Source organism: Bos javanicus, chromosome 23, assembly GCF_032452875.1.
Source record: "Bos javanicus breed banteng chromosome 23, ARS-OSU_banteng_1.0, whole genome shotgun sequence".
Classification (NCBI taxonomy): domain Eukaryota; kingdom Metazoa; phylum Chordata; class Mammalia; order Artiodactyla; family Bovidae; genus Bos; species Bos javanicus.
The window spans coordinates 48,174,593-48,198,098 of record NC_083890.1 but is presented as its reverse complement, the minus strand read 5'-3'; the positions used below and the strand labels follow the sequence as shown (position 1 = coordinate 48,198,098).

Below are 23,506 nucleotides of genomic sequence, written 5' to 3'. Positions count from 1 at the left end.
GTCTTTTGGGTCTTGATGCCTTCTCTTTTGAATGTGTTTGAAAAAGCACTGAAAACAGTATTTACAATATTTCGTAAATACTATTTGTTGGGGTTTAGCATAGAGGAGCGTAGACGAGTCACCAGTCTTTCAGATAGTCTTGCGCTGTCCTGTAAGTTTCTGCTCTAATCTTTTCCTTTAACCACCTGTCAGATAGACTCGTAGGGAAGATACTCCTGCAAGTTGAAGTACTAGGTGATGCTGCGTGTTCAGTTGCTTTTAACTGACATGGAGTCACCCCCGTTCTTCACAGTTTTTTGAAGAGGCTCAGTCGACGGAAGCCTACCTGAAGGGTCTCCAAGACTCCATCAGGAAGAAGTACCCTTGTGACAAGAACACGCCCCTGCAGCGCCTGCTGGAGCAGATCAAGGAGCTGGAGGTAGCGTCTCAGACGCAAGCCCTTTCCTGGGAATAAAACAAACGCACCCAACCATGGATTCAGACTGCTGTTTGGATTTGTGTTGCTCTGCAGAGCAGTGAGTGCTCAAAGCTCAAGCAAACCTTATCTTCACTTTCAGTGGCTTTTCTCAAATACATTTCTCTGCATGCTTAGCTACTGTTGCAGATTACTTCTGCTTCAGTAGTTACCATTGCTCTAAACAAAACGGGAGAGAACGCTGATGACCTAACATGAAGATCCCTTTGGAAAAGCGTACGTCACATGTTATCAGCATAGTCCTCTCACACAGTGATATGCTTCCCCGCCCCTAATTCATGGCTGTGTTGCCTCTGTAGTGGCTTCTTATGAAAGGTACCTATGGTCCCTGCACACAAATGAATGGGTGGCTTTTTACAGCTAATGCAAATACAAACTACTAATTTGTATTGTCATGATAGCTACAGGAATGCCATTTCAAGATCTCACCTAATTTTCAGAGAGTATGTATGTTCAAGGATGATTTTATTTGCAATTGCAGAAAGAACGGGAGAAAATCCTTGAATACAAGCGCCAGGTGCAGAGCTTGGTAAACAAGTCCAAGAAGATTGTGCAGCTGAAACCGCGTAACCCGGACTACAGAAGCAATAAACCCATTATTCTCAGGGCTCTCTGCGACTACAAGCAGGACCAGGTGTGTGCTGTTACTCAGAATGCTGCCAAAGTGTTCCCTTTCTCTATGGGTGGATTTCTGTCCATCGAGAGAGCAGAATTGAATTTAGGTTTCAGGGAGCACCCTAGTAAGTGTCTTTCTTTTGTATACCAAGGGGAAGCTGTTGAAAGAATGGAGTGATTTTGTTCTGAATCATGTGATAATCATCAATAAGTAGGACAACAAGTATTTTTAAACTACTCTAATTCTGTTTTAAGGCTTAAGACTTCTTTTCTTCTGAGATTAAAAGCAAACAAGATACATGGCCACTATGCTGCATGTAAAGGGAATGTCACTGCGGATTTTATGTATTAAATGAACACATCAGTTCCGTAGGCTCTGTGGTCAATACAAACATTTATATGGAAAGATGGCTCCATTTTAGCAAGTTTTTATGAAATTCCCTCAACTCTATTTTCTTATAAAAATTATGGAGGATTTAATAAATGAAAATTGACTAGTTGATGAGATGAACATAAAACAATGGAGTTTATTCTACCATGCAGAAATGGTTTTAGAACTTGGCTGGAGAGAAGGAAGAAATTGAAATGGAGATTGAAATACCTACTTGTCAAACTTGTTACGTTAATAGTTAAGATAGATGTCTTAATTTACCCATTTTTTTTTTTTTAATTTACCCATTTTAAGAAGCTATCTAGTTGATTTAGAAAAGAAGCAATTAGATGTTGGAGTTAATTTAGAAAGTTGTTTTTCTGGGGACCTGATACCAGAAATTTTTTGTTTTTATTTAAAAATTTTAACAAGTGAATGAGATGTGATGTCCACACACTGAAATCTACTATATGAAACAAAAACTCAAAAGTGTGGAAAAGTCAGGGGGTGAATTTTTGCTCTATAAAAGGATTTATCACTTCACTGGGGGACTCCCCTGGCTGTCTCCTGGAAAGTCACTCCTCCTAATTCCCTTCAGATACACCTTGTAGACTCACCTGTTGTATTTAAAGCATCAGTCCTGTTGGGTTGTGTCAAGGTCAGCTTGAATGGAGGAGCACTTAAGTGTTTCAAAGCTGCAACACTTTGCATGTTGTCCTTGTGGCTGCTTCTGTTTTTTGAGCAAAAAGATACAAATGTGGGCCTGTGGATCAAGCCAAAACACGGTGCTGCTTGCCTTGCAGAAAATTGTCCACAAAGGGGACGAATGTATCCTGAAAGACAACAATGAGCGGAGCAAGTGGTACGTGACCGGCCCGGGGGGCGTGGACATGCTTGTGCCCTCTGTGGGCCTCATCATCCCTCCGCCCAACCCTCTGGCCGTGGACCTCTCGAGCAAGTACGTAGTTCAGGTTCTTGCTGGCTGTGATGTGGACACGGGTGGGGGAAAGTGCGGCTGACCCCGGTACAAACGCTCAGACACACCGCTCCACACTGCTGTCACCTCCCCCAAAGTGAGATCTGGTGAAGGTCCCTTTGCCTTGTCTTGAGATTTTATGGTGAAGATACTGTACTTATCACTGGAAGATGAAGAAGAATGTTTGACAGTAGAGGAACTCATCTTGACCATGCACTTGAAAGGCATGATTTCAAAATCCTTCCTCCTTTAAGCCATCGATGGTCTGACATATTGGAGAAGGGAAAGGCAACCCACTCCAGTATCCTTGCCTGGAGAATCTCATGGACGGTCCATGGCATCACAAAAAGTTGAACAGGACTGAGCAACTGAGTGCACACACACACAGTCTGACGTGTAGCCACAAATAGAATATGTGGCTAAACATTTCACAGAAACGTTTGGGCCATCAGTAAGTAGCTGGAACATTCGCTTGACAGGTTGTCCAGGGCAGATTCTTCCAAATGTTTTATAAAGGAAGTCTTCAGCCCATTCAAGGTGGGGTGAGCATAGCCCAGGGAATATTTCCAAATGCCAGAAGCCATCAGAGTTCTATGACCCGAGACCCATTTCTTCCTGCCAGCATGCATAGAGTCAGACCTCTATCAATTAAAAAGCTGCTGACAAATAACCCAACCACCCCAAACTGTACTGTGTGTTTCAACCAAAATGATTCCAGAGTATCTAAACCCCTGTTGGTCACTGAGAGTATGCTTTCGGGTATTGGCCCAAATCCATCGAAATGTTGTTGTTTACTTGCTAAGTTGTGTCCACCTCTTTTGCAACCCCATGAACTGTAGCCCACCAGGCTCCTCTGTCCATAGGATTTCCCAGGCAAGAATACTGGAGTGGGTTGTCATTTCCTTCTCCAAGGGAGCTTCCCGACCCAGGGATCAAGCCTGAGTGTGCTGCATTGCGGGCAGATCCTTCGCCGCTGGGCTGCCGGGGAAGTCTTTACTGAAATGCTGATGTTTTGCAGATACCCACGTGCCCGTTGCTCTCTTACTTCTCCTTTGAGCTCTCTGTGCCATGGGGCCAGGTCTCCCCTTCGGGATGAACTTGGAGAACCAGGCCCGCATGTTTTCCCTTGTGCCTCCTAGGATTGAGCAGTACTACGAAGCCATCCTGGCCCTGTGGAACCAGCTCTACATCAACATGAAGAGCCTGGTGTCCTGGCACTACTGCATGATCGATATCGAGAAGATCAAGGCCATGACCATCGCCAAGGTAGGTCCTCAGGACCCACTCGCTGCCCAGAGGGGCTGCCCAGCCACTCCCCGCACTGCAGTTTCTACCAGACAAACCTAGCTGTGCAGCTGATGCTTTTGGGGTCAGCAAAAGAGTCGGCTGAGCCTTCCTTAGAGGTTCTAGTTCATCCAACACAGATGGGAGGAATGGCACCGGGCTGCTTACCAGAGGACTAATTAAAGTTACCCAACAAGCCAGACGTCCCTGTGGCAAAGGCATGTGGTCCTGTGGTCCTCTGGGTCCCCTTCTCCTTAATAGACATAATGGATAATGAGGTCATAATTATTGACTGGATAGCACAGAAGTAAATAGTAGGGTAGGATTCTTGGAATCCAAAGCACTAGCTACCCTAGACCGGTAGTTTTCAGATTGTGGTCCAAGAACCTCAGGGGGAGAGGTCCTCCAAGAGGACAGGGTGGACGGCAGGGAGGGTAAGTCTGGGGGCTCCCCTTCACTCTTCTTAGAGCAGCTTTGCTGTGATCCACTTGACTCTTGGGGTTTCTGAGTCCTGTTTCCTTTGAAGAAGAAAATCTCATAGGAAGAAAAAAATTGACAACTCGCTGCTGTGGTTCTCAGGAGCAAGGTCTAAATCCTCAAAGACCTCTTCTGTCTTAATGGGTCCTTGAGGGGCGAGGCCTCAGGCCACTACCCTCCACCCCCCACCGCCCCCAGCATGCTGCGTTTCCCAGCAGACTCCCCTTGGCCACTGTGTGGGGCCTCCAGAAACACCTCTGCCGGGTTTATTTCCAGCTGAAAACCATGCGGCAGGAAGACTACATGAAGACCATCTCTGACCTCGAGCTACATTACCAAGAGTTCATCAGGAACAGCCAGGGCTCGGAGATGTTCGGAGACGACGACAAGCGGAAGATGCAGACCCAGTTCACAGATGCCCAGAAGCACTACCAGACCCTGGTCATACAGCTGCCCGGCCACCCCCAGCACCAGACAGGTTGGTTTGGAGCCCTCTCTCTTTGCAGCCACCATACGTGCAGTTTTCGAAAGAAAGGACATAGTTTGCCTTAGTTTTGGAATCACTTCTTTGAAAGATCACATTTCAAAAGTCATTTCGGTTGGAGGAGAATGGATACATGTGTATGTATGGCTAAGTTCCTTTGCTGTTCACCTGAAGCTATTAATTATCACGACATTGTTAATCGACTGTACCCCAATACACAATAAAAAGTTCAAAAAGAAAGAAAAAGATGCTAAGTTTTCAGAACCCAATCCAAGGCAGTAGCAACACTCATGCAGCCTAGCTGTTTTCTTGAGGCCTCGCACCCTTCTTGCCGGGAATTCTCTGATTTTTGTGGTCCTAACATTTTTACAGTAACCACGACTGAAATCACTCACCTTGGGACCTGCCAAGACGTCAACCACAATAAAGTAATTGAAACCAACAGAGAAAATGACAAGCAAGAAGCGTGGATGTTGATAGAGCTCCAGAAGATACGCCGGCAGATGGAGCTCTGTGAGAGCAGGATGGCCCTGAAGAACATCCTTCTGGCAGATCAGGGGTCTTCCCACCACATCACAGTGAAAATAAACGAGCTCAAGGTAGGCGCTCGTTATTATTTTGCTTGATTCCAGGTATATTTATATTTAACTGAGAACTAATGGAAAAAACCTCCTGGTTTAAACATTTTTAGGCTTGAAAACCTTCGTTTTCAATAAAAGGCTTCTGGCCCGACTTCCTTTTTCCTTTCCCATGCTTCCAAATTTGTTGAACAATACCAGGTTGGGGATTAAACTGTCTTTGCTGTTAGATGATGCGTTGCTGAATCAGGCTGTGTGTTCTTCCTTTTCTGCAATATAGTACTTTGTAGATTTCCTAAGTTTTCACAAGCATGAATTTGGCTTCTGCCCGAGACAGCGTATGATGTGGGTTAGACAGGTAGAATGATATTCTTTGCAAACAGGAAATGGACGTGGAGAGATTTGGTTGGGGGAGTGGGTGTAAGAGCCGTGGAGCTGGGACTGCAGCCCAGGTGCTTCGGCGTCAGCCTCAGTCGTTCCTTCTGCTCAGCCAGGCCTGGGCACAGCATTGGAATGTCTGAGGTGTACTTTCTAAGGAAGAGGGTTGATTGACCCAACAGAGGCTGGTAAGGCCTCCCTGATGAAGGACAGGAAGGGTCAACTCTCTCTTGAATCATTCACATTTTGTGGGCTTTTTGAGGGCAAGAATGATGGTGATAGGCATACAGCTAAATCAAAGGCACTTTCCTTCTTTCTGGACAGAGCGTACAGAATGATGCTCAAGCCATTGCTCAAGTTCTCAACCAGCTGAAGGACATGCTAGCCAACTTCAGAGGTTCGGAAAAATATTGCTATTTGCAGAATGAGGTATTTGGATTGTTTCAGAAACTGGAAAATATCAACGGCGTGACGGACGGCTACTTAAATAGGTAAACACGACTGACACTGACCTCAGATACTTGGCTTTTCTCAAGCTTCATTTTGTGAGACTGCATTTGCTTTATGTGCTGGTTGCTGGAGCCGTTGCCTGTGGTTTGTCTTTTCATGAGGGACTCACATTTTCTGTGCTTCTGGGAGAGGATCCTCCAGCCTAGGGCTCCAGTCCCACTGTTCTGAACTCCGGTGTCTCTTCTAACCAAGGCAGCCTCTTCAGGCCAGAGCTTAGAATTCTTCCATTAATGCAAAGTGGTGTTCTGAATCATGAAAGTGGGGGGAAAAACAATGCATTGCTGCGCTGCTTCTAAAATAAGCAAAATCAATTTTTCTCTGCTTTAACATCGTTCCCTTTTATGAAGAGCGGCAAGAGCCAAAGTCTAATTGTGTCATCGGCAATTTTATCTGCCTCTTTGGCTCCTGACAGCTTGTGTGCTGTGAGAGCCCTCCTGCAGGCCATTCTCCAGACAGAAGACATGTTGAAGGTTTATGAGGCCAGACTTACGGAAGAGGAGACCGTGTGCCTGGATCTGGATAAAGTGGAGGCTTACCGCTGTGGACTCAAGGTAATAAGAGGAGTTTTAACAGCGGCCCAGTTTATTTTGGAAAAAATGCAGGAATACTCAGTCCCCAGTGATAAAGCTTCGCTATGTCTTCATGACTTTTGAGGATTACTGGATTTTGTTGGCCACATGTGGTTGACATCAGCTGTCATCCCCAGAACGCTGTTGTCCAGAGCACGTTGGCAGGACCTACCTGAGAAGGTCATTTGTAGTGAGATTAGCCTAGTTAAGTCTAATTAAGCTGGTACTGTAGTACTGGGATGGGCTTCCCCAACGCCTCAGCGGTAAAGAATCTGCCCGCAGTGCAAGAGCCACAGGAGACTCAGGTGTGATCCCTGGGTTGAGAAGATCCCTGGAGAAGGAAATGGCAACCCACTCCAGAATTCTTGCTGGGAAGTTTCATGGACAGAGGAGCCTGGCGAGCTACAGTCCCTGGGGTCATAAAGAGTGGAGCATGACTTAGCAGCTGAGCCTAGTATGGTAGCACTTTTCAGAGCCTGAGATATGATATTAAATATATTAATCACAGTGTCCGACTCTGTGATCCCGTGGACTGTAGCCCACCAGGCTCCTCTGTCCACGGGATTTCCCAGGCAAGGATATTGGAGTGGGTTGCCATTTCCTTCTTCAGGGGATCTTCCCAACCCAGGATCAAACGTGTATCTCTTGCATCTCCTGCATTGGCTGGCAGATTCTTTAACGCTGTGCCACCTGGGAAGCCCAAATGTATTAACAGATTTTATAATTTTCCAGGAATGGAGTGGAGTGTGATATATAGCATTCCTTAAACTGATTTACACATCAATTTTTTTTCAAATTCTTTTTTTTTTCTTGAGTTAGCACAAGAACTAGGTCATTAGCACAAATATTAGGAAATGCAGTCTTTAAAGATATTTTCCTTGCAGTGTAGCATTAAGTTGGAATGAGGTTAATTAGTACTTTTTTTTTTTTTTTTGCTGTGACAGAAAATTAAAAATGACTTGAACTTGAAGAAGTCCTTGTTGGCCACCATGAAGACTGAACTGCAGAAGGCCCAGCAGATCCACTCCCAGACTTCACAGCAGTATCCACTGTATGACCTGGACCTGGGCAAGTTCAGCGAAAAGGTCACCCAGCTGACAGATCGCTGGCAGAGAATCGATAAGCAGATAGACTACAGGTGTGCCAGACTCCTCCCACACTTTCTGCCCGTTTGGTTGTTCCCAATATAACGGCACTTGAAGTCGTCACTAAAGAAAACAGTGGTTCTGGAGACTGCCCTGGTGGTTCAGAGTTTAAGGCTCTGTGCTTCCAGCGCAGGGGGTGTAGGTTCGATCCCTGGTTGGGGAACTGAAATCCTGTATGCCCTGTGGCTTGGCCAGAATCCAAAACAAGAGGCCAGTGGTCTTGTTCGTGTGTCAGTTCGGCTTCCTAGGTGCCCTCTTCGCACGCTGGCAGCTTTGCTGGGAGTGGAAGAGACCTCAGCCCAGTAGCCAGGCTCGAACTCACTTATGTCGGGTACCCTCCAGGCTCACAGGGAAATAAGGGAAGCCGTTGATCACGCTCTGCTGTGCCCCCTAAACTCCTGTTATGACCATTTGTTAGAAGGAGTAGTGACTCTGAGGGAGCATTCTCCAAAATTTAGTGAAAATTAAATCTTATATTTAATACGAAAGAAATGCCTTACTGCAAATGAGGATTTGAAAACAGCTCCTAGAAACATCTCTACTGATATATAATTCACATGCCATGCAATTCACTTTCAATTCACAACTGAAAGTATACAATTCAGTTGTTTTTAGGAAGTTCAGAATGTGTAACCATCACCACATTCCGAGTTTGGAACATTTTCATCACCCTAAAAAAGAAACCTTGACGACTTCCCTGGTTGTGTAGCAGTTAAGACTCTGCACTTCCACTGCAGGGGACACAGGTTTGATCCCTGGTCAGGGAAGTAAGGGCTTCCCTTGTGGCTCAGCTGGTAAAGAATCTGCCTGCAATGTGGGAGACGTGGGTTCAATCCCTGGGTTGGGAAGATCTCCTGGAAAAGGAAAAGGAAAAGGCTAGCCACTCCAGTATTCTGACGTGGAGAATTCCATGGATTCTGTAGTCCATGGGGTCGCAGAGAGTCAAACACGACTGAGCAACTTTCACTCACTCTTCACTCACACTCACGAGGAACTAAGACCCCGCGTCTGCGTGGCATGGCCAGAAACAAAACCTTGTACCCACTGGCACTTTGCCCCGTTTCCTCCCGACCTTCCAGCCCCAAACAACCACCACTGAACTTGCATCTCTATAGCTTTGCCTGTTCTGGGCGTTTCATATAAATGGAAAGATATGATGTGTGGTCCTTTGTGACTGTTCATTTTTTTTTTTCATTTAGCATAACATTTCCCAGGTTCACCCATTGGGTAGCTCATGTCAGTACCCCCACCTATTTTTCCTGACTATATAATATTCCATTGTGTGGCTAAAGCACATTTTGTTTATTCTTCCATCATTGGATGTATATTTGGGTTGTTCCCAGTTTCTGGCTATCATGTAGTGCTGCTGCACACATTCACATGCTAACTTTTGTGTGGATGTGTGTTTTCTTGAGTGTGTGCCCAGTGGCATTCTGGGTCATCTGGTAACTCTGTGTTAAATACTTCTGCAGAGCAGCAGCATCGCTATCTGTGGGGTCGCACAGGGTCGGACACGACTGAAGCAACTTAGCAGCAGCAGCAGCAACGCTCTGATAATTTTATTATCTCTTATTTTCACCAGATTATGGGACCTGGAGAAACAAATCAAGCAACTGAGAAATTACCGTGATAACTATCAGACTTTCTGCAAATGGCTCTATGATGCCAAACGCCGCCAGGATAGCTTAGAATCCATGAAGTTTGGAGATTCCAACACGGTCATGAGATTTTTGAATGAGCAGAAGGTATAAGCAGATTTGTCACTGCATAGATTTCACTGGGTATAAGCAGTATCTTCCTCTGGTTTTCATAGCAGTGTTGAGGTTTAAAGTGATAAGTTTTTAAAAAATGTATTTTATTGAAGTATATTTGGTTTACACTATTGTATTAGTTTCGGCTGTACAGCAAAGTGATTCAGTTATACATAAATATACAGTCTTTCCCATTATGGTTTACTATGAGATATTGAATATAGTTTCCTATGCTATACAGTAGGGCATGTTGTTTTTCCATTCTATGTATAGAAGTCTGCATCTGCTAATCCCAGATTCCCAGCCTCTGTCTCCCACCAGCACACACACTCAGCACTATCTATGAGTCTGTTTTATTTCGTAGATAAGTTCATCTGTGTCATATTTGAGATTGCGCATGTAAGTGACAGTATATGGTGTTTGTCTCTTTTCTTCCTGACGCACTTCACTTGGTAGCGCATGTAAGTGACAGTATATGGTGTTCGTCTCTTTTCTTCCTGACTCACTTCACTTGGTATGAAAATCTCTGGGTCCGTCCATGTTGCTGCAAATGGCATTATTTCATTTGTTTATTTTACGGCTGAGCTACTCCCTTGTGTATATGTACCTTATCTTCCTTATCCACTCGTCTGCTGATGGATATTAGGCTGTTTCCGTTTCCTCGCTATTATAAATAGTGCCCTTATGAACGTAGGGGGGTGTGTATCTTTTCATGAAATGATAAATCTTTAACACCACTAGTCCATTTGGGGAATGCTTAAATAAAGCCCAGAGGAAAAGCAGTTGAGATATTTACCAAGAAATGCAATGATGAACGTAGAAATAATGTTATGTTATAGTAAAGTATCTTTACAAATTGAGTTAACAGGACCAGAAAAGAGTGCTGACTAGATAGTAACCTCTTAGATCATAAGAAGTTGAAGATCTTCCTTCTATTTTCTGAATAGAAAACATACTCATCTCCTGAGGTTTAACTGTGAGACTATGGGGTCAGAACAGGTCTTAAACTGGCGGGGGGAGGGGGGAGACAAATAACAGTGGTTAAAGAATGAAAAAAACATTTATTTTAAAATATGTGTACACTTTAACATTTGTAAATATTTTCTTTTCTGTGTAGAACTTGCACAGTGAGATAAGTGGCAAACGAGACAAATCAGAAGAAGTACAAAAAATTGCTGAACTTTGTGCAAATTCAATTAAGGTATGTTGGTTTCAGAAAGCCTGTTTGTGTTTCATCAAGAATATTATGAACGGTGTTTGCTTTGGCAGCATGTATATTAAAACGGGAATCATATAAAGACGATCAGCCCAGCCCTGTGCAAGGATGACATGCAAATTCATGAAGTGTTCTGTGTTTTTTTATTAAAAAAGAACATTATTGACTACATTATTTTCTGATGTAAGACATCATCTTTCTTTAAAGATGATAAACTTCTTGAGGACAGCAATTATGGCTTTTGCATATTCTCTCCTGAACAAACCATAAACACTTATGATCCATTAGCCTGAAGTCATTATACACTGGCAGTATCTGCGGCAGTGGGCTGGTCTGCATCTTTAGACTGGTGGTGTGTGCAGAGATCTCCGTTTAGCTTATAAAGATGTGCCACTGGTTTAATACTATCGTAGGATGCTTGGACACTAGCAGCACGTTATGGCCTTTGGGGTTGGACATCGGAAGTACAGCGTGGTGATTTAAAACTGGAATTGTAGCTGCCAGTGACTCCTTTTAAGTCAGTTACGTATGTTTTTCTGAAACGTCGTTATTCTGCAGGATTATGAACTGCAGCTGGCATCATACACCTCAGGACTGGAAACTCTGCTGAGTATCCCTATCAAGAGAACTGTGATTCAGTCTCCTTCTGGGGTGATTCTGCAAGAGGTAGATAAGTTATTACCTCTCTCTGAGAGCCTGCCCCTCTGTCTGCATCGTCTTTCTTCCCTGTCCCCTTCCTGTCTTCCCCACTCTCCCTGAATTCATCTCTTGCTATAGGGAAGGTTTCCATTCAAAATGGTTTAATAGGTTATCCTCTCTCTAGTGTAAATCATCAGTATAAGATGCATTTTAGGAAATGATCAATGAGAAGTCTGGGTCTATTTATACATTAGACTCTCTGCAGAAACTGGGCTTAAACTCTGGGTTTATTGAGAGAGACATTTAAAAAGTGGAAAATATCTAGTCAATTTCTAAAGACAACTTCTTCTCAAAGATATCAGAGAGCATCCCCCATATCAGAGGGTTTAGGGGGCATACCCTAGAGGGATGAGGATAAAATGCATGGTTTTAGGCCCTTCGTTTTATTGCACTTTATTGTTTTATTGGATTTTGGAATTAGCACAGATGAAAAAAGGAAATTCACTCTCTAAGTTATAATTTCACTATTGGATTGTTTTAGAAACAGAATTGGTCAGCTTGCATAGGACTTCTTTTGAAAGCAATGTCATTGACCGGTCCTTGCGTATCTTTCCTCCAAGGCTGCAGATATGCATGCTCGGTACATAGAGCTTCTTACAAGGTCTGGAGACTATTACAGATTCTTAAGTGAGATGCTGAAGAGTTTGGAAGATCTGAAGGTAATCTACTCACTTTATTTCCATGGACGATTGAAAAGAAAATAGAATGGAACTTAATTACTACTGCCTTGTTGGGTTTTTTTAACTTTTTCTTTTGCATTGGGGTACAGCCGATTAGCAAACAATGTTGTGATAGTTTCACATGAGCGGTGAAGGGACTCAGCCATACGTATACACGTACCTTTTCTCCCCCAAGGCCTCCTCCCTTCCCGGATGCCACCTAGCACGGAGCAGAGTTCCATGTGCTGTACAGCAGGTCCTTGTTGGCTATCCATTTTAAAAATAGCAGTGTGTACATGCCCATTTTTTTTTTCCACTGCCTCATCTTAACATGGATATTCCTTGGTGAAACTGTATTTCCTCTAAATAGTATTATACAGTTCATTCATAAATCAGGTATCAGTCCTCTTCTCCAGTTCACTGCAAGAAGTGGACTGAGGTCATATTTTCAAAATTACAGCTATTTTACTTTGCCAAGATCCCCAGGAATTTCATTTAACGTTTGGTCAAGGAATTAGCTTTATTTCTTTGTGTTAAATTAAGAAGAACACCCAGGACTCGCTGGATTTGAATTTTTCACGTCAGGTGATTGTTGAATTTACTTCTCATTTCTAACGCTCGTGCTGAGTTTATATGGAAACTTACTTTATGCCTGGAAATTAAGGACAGTAATTTAGGAAATCATAAGCTTTTGGTCTTGAAAGAAATTCCTTCATTTGTAGATATTGAAGGAAGCCGAAACTCAGAGGATAGGTCCCTTACTAAGATCACGTAAGCGCCCGATGGAAGAATGACAAGAGTAGGGATTTCTGGGATGTTTTGCCTCCTAGCTTTTGCCTTGTATCACGCTTTATGTGCTTGTTTGTGTGTGCGTGTGTAGTTGTGTACCAAGAAGTGAAGAAAGCACATGGGTCTGCTGGGGAGGAAGTACTGCTTTTTTCTTATGATGTCGGGGTATGTTTCTTTCAACACCCTCTCTGATTTCCCTTCCACAGCTGAAAAATACCAAGATCGAAGTTCTGGAGGAGGAGCTCAGGCTGGCCCGAGACGCCAACTCGGAGAACTGCAATAAGAACAAATTCCTGGATCAGAACCTGCAGAAATACCAGGCGGAGTGCTCCCAGTTCAAAGCTAAGCTCGTGAGCCTGGAGGAGCTGAAGAGACAGGCCGAGCTGGACGGCAAGTCGGCCAAGCAAAACCTAGACAAATGCTACGGGCAGATCAAAGAACTCAACGAGAAGATCACCCGGCTGACGTACGAGATCGAGGATGAGAAGCGCAGGAGAAAGGCCGTGGAGGACAGGTTTGACCAGCAGAAGAGCGACTACGACCAGCTGCAGAAAGCGCGGCAGAACGAGAAGGAGAGCCTCGGCTGGCAGAAGATGGAGTCTGAGAAGGCCATCAAGGAGAAGGAGTTCGAGATAGAGAGGTTGAGAGTGCTGCTGCAAGAGGAGGGTGCCCGGAAGAGAGAATATGAGAATGAGCTGGCAAAGGTAAGAAACCACTATAATGAGGAGATGAGTAATTTAAGGAACAAGTATGAAACAGAGATTAACATCACCAAGACTACCATCAAAGAGATATCCATGCAGAAAGAGGATGATTCCAAAAACCTCCGCAACCAGCTCGATAGACTCTCGAGGGAGAACCGAGATCTGAAGGAGGAGATTGTCCGTCTCAACGACAGCATCCTGCAGACCACGGAGCAGCGGAGGCGGGCCGAGGAGGACGCCCTGCAGCAGAAGGCCTGTGGCTCCGAGGTGCTGCAAAAGAAGCAGTACCTGGAGATAGAGCTGAAGCAGGTCATCCAGCAGCGCTCCGAGGACAACGCCAGGCACAAGCAGTCCCTGGAGGAGGCGGCCAAGACCATCCAGGACAAAAACAAGGAGATCGAAAGACTCAAAACTGAGTTCCAGGAGGAGGCCAAGCGCCGCTGGGAATATGAAAATGAACTGGCTAAGGTCAGGGCCAATTATGACGAGGAAATCATCAGCTTAAAGAACCAGTTCGAGACGGAGATCAACATCACCAAGACGACCATCCACCAGCTCACCCTGCAAAAGGAAGAGGACACCAGCGGCTACCGGGCCCAGATAGACACCCTCACCAGGGAAAACCGGAGCCTCTCGGAAGAAGTCAAGAGGCTGAAGAACACTCTGGCCCAGAACACGGAGACCCTCAGGAGGGTCGAAGAGAACGTCCAGCAGCAGAAGGCCACCGGCTTGGAGATGTCGCAGCGGAAACAGCAGCTGGAGGTTGAGCTGAGGCAGGTGACGCAGATGCGGACGGAAGAGAGTGCCAGGTACAAGCAGTCTCTGGACGATGCCGCCAAGACGATCCAGGACAAAAACAAGGAGATCGACAGGTTGAAGCAGCTGATCGAGACGGAAGCCAGCCAGAGGAAGTGCCTGGAGGATGAAAACGCCAGGCTGCAGAGAGCGCAGGGCGAGCTGCAGAAAGCTCACAGCAGCGCCACGGAGACCATCAGCAAGCTGAAGGTGCAAGAACAGGAGCTGCTGCGCCTGAGGCTGGACTATGAGCGGGTGTCCCAGGAGAGGACTGTCCGGGACCAGGACATCGCCCGCTTCCAGACCTCCCTGAAGGAGCTGCAGCTGCAGAAACAGAAGGCAGAGGAGGAGTTGGCCAGGCTGAAGAGGGCAGCCTCCGAGGACTCCTCTAAGAGGAAGAAGCTGGAGGAGGAGCTGGAGGGCATGCGGAGGACCCTGAAGGAGCAGGCGATCAAGGTCACCAGCCTGACCCAGCAGCTGGAGCAGGCGTCCATCGTGAAGAAGCGGAGTGAGGACGAGCTGCGGCAGCAGCGGGACACGCTGGACGGCCACCTGCGGGAGAAACAGAGGACCCAGGACGAGCTGCGGAGGCTGGCCTCTGAGGTTGAGGCCCTGCGGCGTCAGCTGCTGCAGGAGCAGGAGAGCGTCAGGCAGGCGCAGACGCGCAACGAGCACTTCCAGAAGGCCATCGAGGACAAGAGCCGCAGCCTGAACGAGAGCAAGATCGAGATCGAGCGGCTGCAGTCACTGACCGAGAGCCTCACCAAGGAGCACCTGATGCTGGAGGAGGAGCTCCGCCAGCTCCGGCTGGAGTACGACGACCTCCAGCGGGGCCGCAGCGAGGCCGACCACGACAAGAACGCCACCATCGCGGAGCTCCGGAACCAGCTGCAGATCAGCAACAACCGCACGCTGGAGCTGCAGGGCCTGATTAACGATTTACAGAGAGAGAGGGAAAACTTGAGACAGGAAATTGAGAGATTCCAAAAGCAGGCCTTAGAGGTATTCACAAATATTTGATCGCCGCTTGTTGCCGCTTCACTAATCCCCTCCGCGGACCTCTCCCCGGGCTGGAGGCCTGCAGCCCTCTCACGTTTTCTCTTGGCTGTTGTCTGTCCTCATCGGACTCGTGGTGGAGTGATTGTGGTGCGGTTGGCCCGTCTCTTCTCTCACCCGGTGTTCTCTGTGTAACCCACGCTGGCTCCACCTTTAGAACCTTCCACCGGGTGTAAGACCTGATATCTCTTCCTCTTGATGTTCCACTCTGTTTTCTAGAAGACGGCGGCTCTTACTTTGTGAGCTGCGACCTGCGTTTGTAGTTAAAATCTTCCTAAATAAAAGCCACGTTAAAGGGCTTTTTCAGCCATGTTAAATTGCACGCTTTCTGCACAATTTTTAAATCACTCTTTCTTGCTTGCTTTTCATGATTTTTTCTGCATGCATTAGTCTATGCTCTTTTCATCCTAGCCCTAATATGTTTCTTTTTGTTTGGCTTTTCTTTTAACCCGTAATTTTAACACTTCTTTAACTTCTAACATGTTTGACTTCTGTAAACAATATTTGTGTGGGGCTGGGGGTGGGGGTGTGGATGAGTCCATAGATTTGTATAGCTTTATTAAACACGTCAATATAGCTGTAACAGGTGGCATGTAGGTACAGCCGGTGTGATAACCTGGAAAATAATTTGCATATTTGTTCAAACCATAATTACTATTAAGAGTAAACCAGGTATACAACTGCTCGTATCTCCTATGGAAAAGTATAGTAAGTATAGAAGCCATTTATCAAAGTGGCAATGTATAGGTACAGATTTTTTTTTTTCCCACGAACTTGTAAGATAAAATAACAGTACAACTAAGGAAAGAGGGAAAGGGCAAATAAGTAACTATATGTTGTACAAATAACAGGAAAAGAGGTCCTATGATATGATGACACCATTATTTTTTTTTTTCCATTTCTTTCTTTTTGCATTTTAGGCATCTAATAGGATTCAGGAATCCAAGAATCAGTGCACTCAGGTCGTGCAGGAGAGGGAGAGCCTCCTGGTGAAAATCAAAGTCCTGGAACAAGACAAGGCCAGGCTGCAGAGGCTGGAGGAGGAGCTGAGTCGCGCCAAGACGACTCTGGAAGCGGAAAGCAGGCTGAAGCAGCGCCTGGAGTGTGAGAAACAGCAGATCCAGAATGACCTGAACCAGTGGAAGACGCAGTACTCCCGCAAGGAGGAGGCCATCAGGAAGATCGAGTCAGAGCGAGAGAAGAGCGAGAGAGAGAAGAACAGCCTTCGGAGCGAGATTGAAAGGCTGCAGGCGGAGATCAAGCGGATCGAGGAGAGGTGCCGGCGGAAGCTGGAGGACTCCAGCCGGGAGACGCAGTCCCAGCTGGAGACGGAGCGCTGCCGGCTGCAGAGGGAGATCGACAGGCTCAAGCAGCGCCCCTATGGGTCCCACCGTGAGACCCAGACCGAGTACGAGTGGTCCGTGGACTCCTCCAAGCTGGTGTTCGACGGGCTGAGGAAGAAGGTGACGGCCATGCAGCTGTACGAGTGCCAGCTGATCGACAAGGCGACCCTGGACAAGCTGCTGAAGGGGAAGAAGTCCGTGGAGGAAGTTGCTTCTGAGATCCAACCTTTCCTCCGGGGAGCGGGAGCCATCGCTGGGGCGTCCGCTTCCCCGAAGGAAAAGTACTCCTTGGTGGAGGCCAAGAGAAAGAAGTTGATCACCCCAGAATCCACAGTCATGCTCCTGGAAGCCCAGGCAGCCACGGGTGGTATAATCGACCCCCACAGGAACGAGAAGCTGACGGTGGACAGTGCCATCGCGCGGGACCTCATCGACTTCGATGACCGCCAGCAGATATATACGGCGGAGAAAGCCATCACTGGCTTCGATGACCCATTTTCCGGCAAGACCGTGTCTGTGTCAGAGGCCATCAAGAAAAATCTGATTGATCGAGAGACCGGAATGCGTCTGCTGGAAGCCCAGATTGCTTCGGGGGGCGTGGTGGACCCCGTGAACAGCGTCTTTTTGCCGAAAGATGTGGCCTTGGCCCGCGGGCTGATTGACAGAGATCTGTATCGTTCCCTGAACGACCCCCGGGATAGTCAGAAGAACTTCGTGGATCCAGTCACCAAAAAGAAGGTCAGCTACATGCAGCTGAGGGAGAGGTGCAGAATTGAACCGCACACCGGGCTGCTCCTGCTGTCAGTACAGAAAAGAAGTATGTCCTTCCAAGGAATCAGACAGCCCGTGACCGTCTCTGAGCTGGTCGACTCTGGTATATTGAGACCGTCCACTGTCAATGAACTGGAGTCGGGTCAGATTTCTTATGACGAGGTTGGTGAGAGAATTAAGGACTTCCTCCAGGGTTCAAGCTGTATCGCGGGCATCTACAACGAGACCACGAAACAGAAGCTTGGCATCTACGAGGCCATGAAAATTGGCTTGGTCCGCCCCGGCACCGCCCTGGAGCTGCTGGAAGCACAGGCAGCAACTGGCTTCATTGTGGATCCCGTGAGCAACTTGAGGTTACCAGTGGAAGAAGCCTACAAACGGGGCCTGGTGGGCATCGAGTTCAAAGAGAAGCTCCTGTCTGCGGAACGAGCCGTCACCGGGTACAATGACCCTGAGACAGGAAACATCATCTCCTTGTTCCAAGCCATGAACAAAGAGCTCATTGAAAAGGGCCATGGCATCCGCCTGCTGGAAGCGCAGATTGCAACCGGCGGGATCATCGACCCGAAGGAGAGCCATCGCCTGCCTGTCGACATCGCCTACAAGAGGGGCTACTTCAATGAGGAGCTCAGTGAGATTCTCTCAGATCCGAGTGATGATACCAAAGGCTTCTTTGACCCGAACACTGAAGAAAACCTTACATATCTGCAGCTGAAAGAAAGGTGCATCAAAGACGAAGAAACTGGCCTGTGTCTCCTTCCCCTGAAAGAGAAGAAGAAACAGGTGCAGACGTCCCAGAAGAACACCCTCAGGAAGCGCAGAGTGGTCATCGTGGACCCGGAAACCAACAAGGAGATGTCCGTGCAGGAGGCCTACAAGAAGGGCCTCATAGACTACGACACCTTCAAAGAACTGTGTGAGCAGGAGTGCGAGTGGGAGGAAATAACCATCACTGGCTCGGACGGCTCCACTCGGGTGGTCCTGGTGGACAGGAAGACGGGCAGTCAGTACGACATCCAAGACACTATCGACAAGGGCCTCATCGACAGGAAGTTCTTCGAGCAGTACCGGTCCGGCAGCCTCAGCCTCACTCAGTTCGCAGATATGATCTCCTTGAAGAACGGCGTGGGTGGTGGCGTGGGCGGCATCGTGGGCGGTGGCAGCAGCACCGGGGGTGGCCTCAGCGATGATGTCTTTGGCAGCTCCCGACACGAGACCGTCAGTAAGATCTCCACCATCTCCAGCATCAGGAATTTAACCATCAGGAGCAGCTCCCTATCTGAGCCCCTGGAAGAGTCCAGCCCCATCGCAGCCATCTTTGACACGGAAAACCTGGAGAAGATCTCCATTTCGGAAGGGATAGAGCGGGGCATCGTTGACAGCATCAGCGGGCAGCGGCTTTTGGAGGCTCAGGCCTGCACGGGCGGCATCATCCACCCGACCACGGGCCAGAAGCTGTCTCTCCAGGATGCAGTCTCCCAGGGCCTGATTGACCAGGATATGGCCACCAGGCTGAAGCCCGCTCAGAAAGCCTTCATTGGCTTTGAAGGAGTGAAGGGCAAGAAGAAGATGTCGGCGGCAGAGGCGGTGAAGGAAAAGTGGCTTCCCTATGAGGCCGGCCAGCGCTTCCTGGAGTTCCAGTACCTCACGGGGGGCCTGGTGGACCCCGAAGTACAAGGCAGGATAAGCACGGAGGAAGCCATCAGGAAGGGGTACATTGACGGCCGGGCAGCTCAGAGGCTGCAAGACACCAGCACCTACGGCAAGATCCTGACCTGCCCCAAAACCAAGCTGAAAATATCCTACAAGGATGCCATCAACCGCTCCATGGTGGAAGACGTCACCGGCCTGCGCCTGCTGGAGGCTGCCTCTGTGTCCTCCAAGGGCTTGCCTAGCCCCTACAACATGTCCTCTGCCCCGGGCTCCCGCTCCGGCTCCCGCTCCGGCTCCCGCTCTGGGTCCCGCTCCGGCTCCCGCAGTGGGTCCCGGAGAGGAAGCTTCGATGCCACAGGGAACTCCTCCTACTCTTACTGCTACTCCTTTAGCAGCAGCTCGATCGGGCACTAGTGGTCAGCAGGAAAGGTGGCTAGACCTCGGCGCTCGTTTATATGGATTTTCACTGTATTCAGTAATAGTAAAAGCAAACCTCGTGCTTGCGGGAGAGTGATAGAACTTTTTAGGCTTAAGAAAACATAGCCAAGGGGAGGGGGGCGGGAATACACAGCAGAGGCTGTTCTGGCTTTCTATCTTCTTAGCTCATCTGAACTAATGTAATACACTGGATCTAGTATCTATGAAGTAGCGGTAGTTGGTTATAAGGATAGCACAGATTGAATCTAGAGTTTGTTTCCTCTCTTCTGTGTTTAGATTTTTGATCACTGCTTCTTGAACTTCTTCTGGCCAATAATCCAGATTTCTATGCTTGGTGAAGAAAATAAAATTGACCTTATAGTCATCAGTCTGCTTCTCATCTAAATATTTCTATTTTATGTATTAGGAGGAAATTACCCTACCCACCCCCACCCCCCCCCAAAAAAAAAGAACCCCTCTGAAACTCAAATGTTTGGAATAAGTCTCCTTGGATTGCATGACCCATGACCCCATATACTCTTCAGTGTACCTGTTTGGTCTGGTATTAGTTTGACTGTACATGCATGATAGTAACAATCTTTGCTTTTCTTCTATCAAAGTTCCCTGTTTATTTTGCTTGTCGTTGTCTACGTACTTTCAAAAGGTGTCTTTATGAAGTTTGCTATTCCAGCAATAAAGTTTTAAATGTTTGAAGTTTTTGCGTTTTGATTTCATGATATGTTCATACACACAAGGGCATTTAGCAGAAGCTTTTTGTTTATTGTAAAATATGCCTAAAACTGTTTACTAAATACCTATTAGGCTCCCCTGGTGGCTCAGGTGGTAAAGAGTCTGCCTGCAATGCAGGAGACCCAGATTCAATATGAAAGACCATTAAAAAGCTGTTTTAGTTCTGAATTTTTGTTAGAAGTTGGTCTTGTGAAGGTAGTTTTTTCAACATTTCTGTACTAGGTAGAGTATCAGAAAGAAGCCTGTGTAGAGGCCAGGTCGGAGGTCTGCACACACTTCTAGTTTATTCTGGGCAGTGAATAACATAGGCTAATTCACGGTCATACCCTTTAAAAACATGAAGTGGCTAAGATTCCATTTTGGGTAGCCTTAAACTACATGGTTGCATTTTTGTCCCCTAAGAGGAAAGAATTGATTTTGAATCTGTGAACCAGATTCCAGAAGAGTTCTTGGTTCTCTGTTGAAGCCTATTCTTCAGATCAAAGAAAACTAGTTCTATCACATTAGGGGCCCAACAGTTATGACCTCATTTAAACTTAATTTACTCTGTAAACGCCTTGTCTCCAAATAGTCATGTTGGAGGTTTTAGCTTCAACCTATGAATTTTGGAGGGGACACAATTGAGTCCATCCTAAAGGCCTAACCTAGGACAGGGGTCAGGAGACCTCTTTAGGAAATGCTGATGAACAGAGCAACCTGAAGCAGTGTAAAGGAGTTCTTTGGATTGAAACGGTACACCCGCTCCAAGCTGCTGCCAGACTTGCATTAAGTTCTGAGCTGAGAGGGCTGGGCCCTGGAGAGTGGACATACTTGATCTGGGCTGAGGTTTGATCTGGTTCACATACACTGTACATCCACAGGAAAGGGAAATTTTCAATGACAGTCATCACTTCACATCCAAAATAGTCTCACATTTTCCAGGAGGCTTGGCAAAGTATGTAAATGCAAACAAAAAGTAAGGATGCTGTGGGCCGAGTGTGTATAGAATGCTTCTTACAACACAGCCACTTGCAGCTACGGGACTATTTCCGTATTATTAACTTTGTGTGTGTGTGAGTGTGTGAGTGTGTGTGTGTGTGTGTGTGTGTGTGTGAGAACTCTGCTATTTACCTTTGAAAATAATTGTTCACAAAAGTATCCTCCACTGTTTCTTTGCCTCATGGAAACAAGTGCAAAGGAAAGCAAAGATTTGGGGAAAGCATCAGGCTTGGGGAAAAGAAAAAAATAAAGAAGGATTAGATTGTAGGAGTTATTAAAACTATTTGGGGAAACCAAAAGGGCTGATAAAGTGAACTTGGGTTAATCAAAACAAGGAAGTACTTGAGGGCTAACAGGGTACATCAAAGAGACAGGTGGTTATAGTGGCTTCCCCTGGCCAAACTTGGAACCATTTGAGCATCAACAAGAATTATGATGGTTAAAAAAAAAGTCCAGAATACTCATAGGATATAAATGGACATTGATTATTAATGGCCCAAATCAATATGACAAGTGCTCCTTATCCTTTAGTAAATGCCTCCTGCATTGCTCACTTGTGTTGACAGCATCATTATGACTATGTCAATTATCAGTGATTTACTTCTTCAAAAGAAGTCCATGGAACCATGGGAGAATTTTTAATTATTGATTTACCCAACTCAGTTTTCTCAAAAATATCAATATTTTGTATTGTTTATAATTTCTGCAAATACATTTCTGCTTAAAAACTAGAATTATGATGGTAATGGAGTATGCAATAATGAATGTTAAAATCCTTAATAATTTAAAAAACCTGAATTTCATAGTGAAACAAACAGAAAAAATGAAGATGTGGTAAGAATGGCAGCTAATAAATGTAGGAGCCATGATAGAAAATCATCGTTTATAACTGCTGACGTAATCAGATTCAGGGAAGCATTGTGTGACTGTTGGAAATAGAAAGTTCACATGGCTTCAGAGTATCATCCTTTGGATTACTTCAGTTCAGTTCAGTTTAGTTCAGTTCAGTCGCTCAGTCATGTCCAACTCTGTGACCCCATGAATCGCAGCACGCCAGGCCTCCCTATGCTATGCTATGCTAAGTCACTTCAGTCGTGTCCAACTCTGTGCGACCCCATAGACGGCGGCCCCTCAGGCTCCCCCGTCCCTGGGATTCTCCAGGCAAGAACACTGGAGTGGGTTGCCATTTCCTTCTCCAATGCATGAAAGTGAAAAGTGAAAATGAAGTCACTCAGTCGTGTCCGACTCTTACTGACCCCATGGACTGCAGCCTAACAGGCTCCTCAGTCCATGGGATTTTCCAAGCAAGAGTACTGGAGTGGGGTGCCATTGCCCTCTCCGCCAGGCCTGCCTGTCCATCACCAACTCCTGGAGTTCACTCAGACGCACGTCCATTGAGTCAGTGATGCCATCCAGCCATCTCATCCTCTGTCGTCCCCTTCTCCTCCTGCCCCTAATCCCTCCCAGCATCAGTCTTTTCCAATGAGTCAACTCTTCGCATGAGGTGGCCAAAGTACTGGAGTTTCAGCTTTAGCATCATTCCTTCCAATGAACACCCAGGACTGATCTCCTTTAACATGGACTGGTTGGACCTCCTTGCAGTCCAAGAGACTCTCAAGAGTCTTCTCCAACACCACAGTTCAAAAGCATCAATTCTTCGGCACTCAGCCTTCTTCACAGTCCAACTCTCACATCCATACATGACCACAGGAAAAACCATAGCCTTGACTAGACGGACCTTTGTTGGCAAAATAATCTCTCTGCTTTTCAATATGCTATCTAGGTTGGTCATAACTTTCCTTCCAAGGAGTAAGCGTCTTTTAATTTCATGGCTGCAGTCACCATCTGCAGTGATTCTGGAGCCAAAAAAAATAAAGTCTGACACTGTTTCCACTGTTTCCCCATCTATTTCCCATGAAGTGATGGGACCGGATGCCATGATCTTTGTTTTCTGAATGTTGAGCTTTAAGCCAACTTTTTCACTCTCCACTTTCACTTTCATCAAAAGGCTTTTTAGTTCCTCTTCACTTTCTGCCATAAGGGTGGTGTCATCTGCATATCTGA

At 46.5% G+C, this 23,506-nt stretch overlaps 1 protein-coding gene and 1 non-coding gene across 3 annotated transcripts in view; both read left to right on the top strand.

Annotated features, from left to right (window-relative positions):
• The window catches only part of DSP (desmoplakin), a 44,069-nt gene extending 23,641 nt beyond the window's left edge, over positions 1–20,428 (top strand). The window contains exons 10-24 of one of the 2 annotated variants that reach the window (XM_061398900.1): positions 293–418; positions 957–1,109; positions 2,264–2,418; positions 3,576–3,702; positions 4,474–4,675; positions 5,054–5,280; positions 5,962–6,128; positions 6,560–6,698; positions 7,661–7,854; positions 9,444–9,606; positions 10,730–10,813; positions 11,387–11,494; positions 12,088–12,186; positions 13,182–15,476; positions 16,451–20,428. In XM_061398900.1, the coding sequence (XP_061254884.1) occupies positions 293–418; positions 957–1,109; positions 2,264–2,418; positions 3,576–3,702; positions 4,474–4,675; positions 5,054–5,280; positions 5,962–6,128; positions 6,560–6,698; positions 7,661–7,854; positions 9,444–9,606; positions 10,730–10,813; positions 11,387–11,494; positions 12,088–12,186; positions 13,182–15,476; positions 16,451–19,711 (7,500 nt within the window). In that variant the 3' untranslated portion in view covers positions 19,712–20,428. The remainder of the gene's footprint in view (positions 1–292; positions 419–956; positions 1,110–2,263; positions 2,419–3,575; positions 3,703–4,473; positions 4,676–5,053; positions 5,281–5,961; positions 6,129–6,559; positions 6,699–7,660; positions 7,855–9,443; positions 9,607–10,729; positions 10,814–11,386; positions 11,495–12,087; positions 12,187–13,181; positions 15,477–16,450) is intronic. The other variant, XM_061398901.1, reaches the window with a different exon arrangement.
• LOC133237073 (U6 spliceosomal RNA) lies at positions 10,870–10,971 on the top strand. The gene has a single exon (XR_009733109.1). It is a non-coding gene; the product is annotated as a U6 spliceosomal RNA (small nuclear RNA).
• Positions 20,429–23,506: the final 3,078 nt, after the last annotated feature.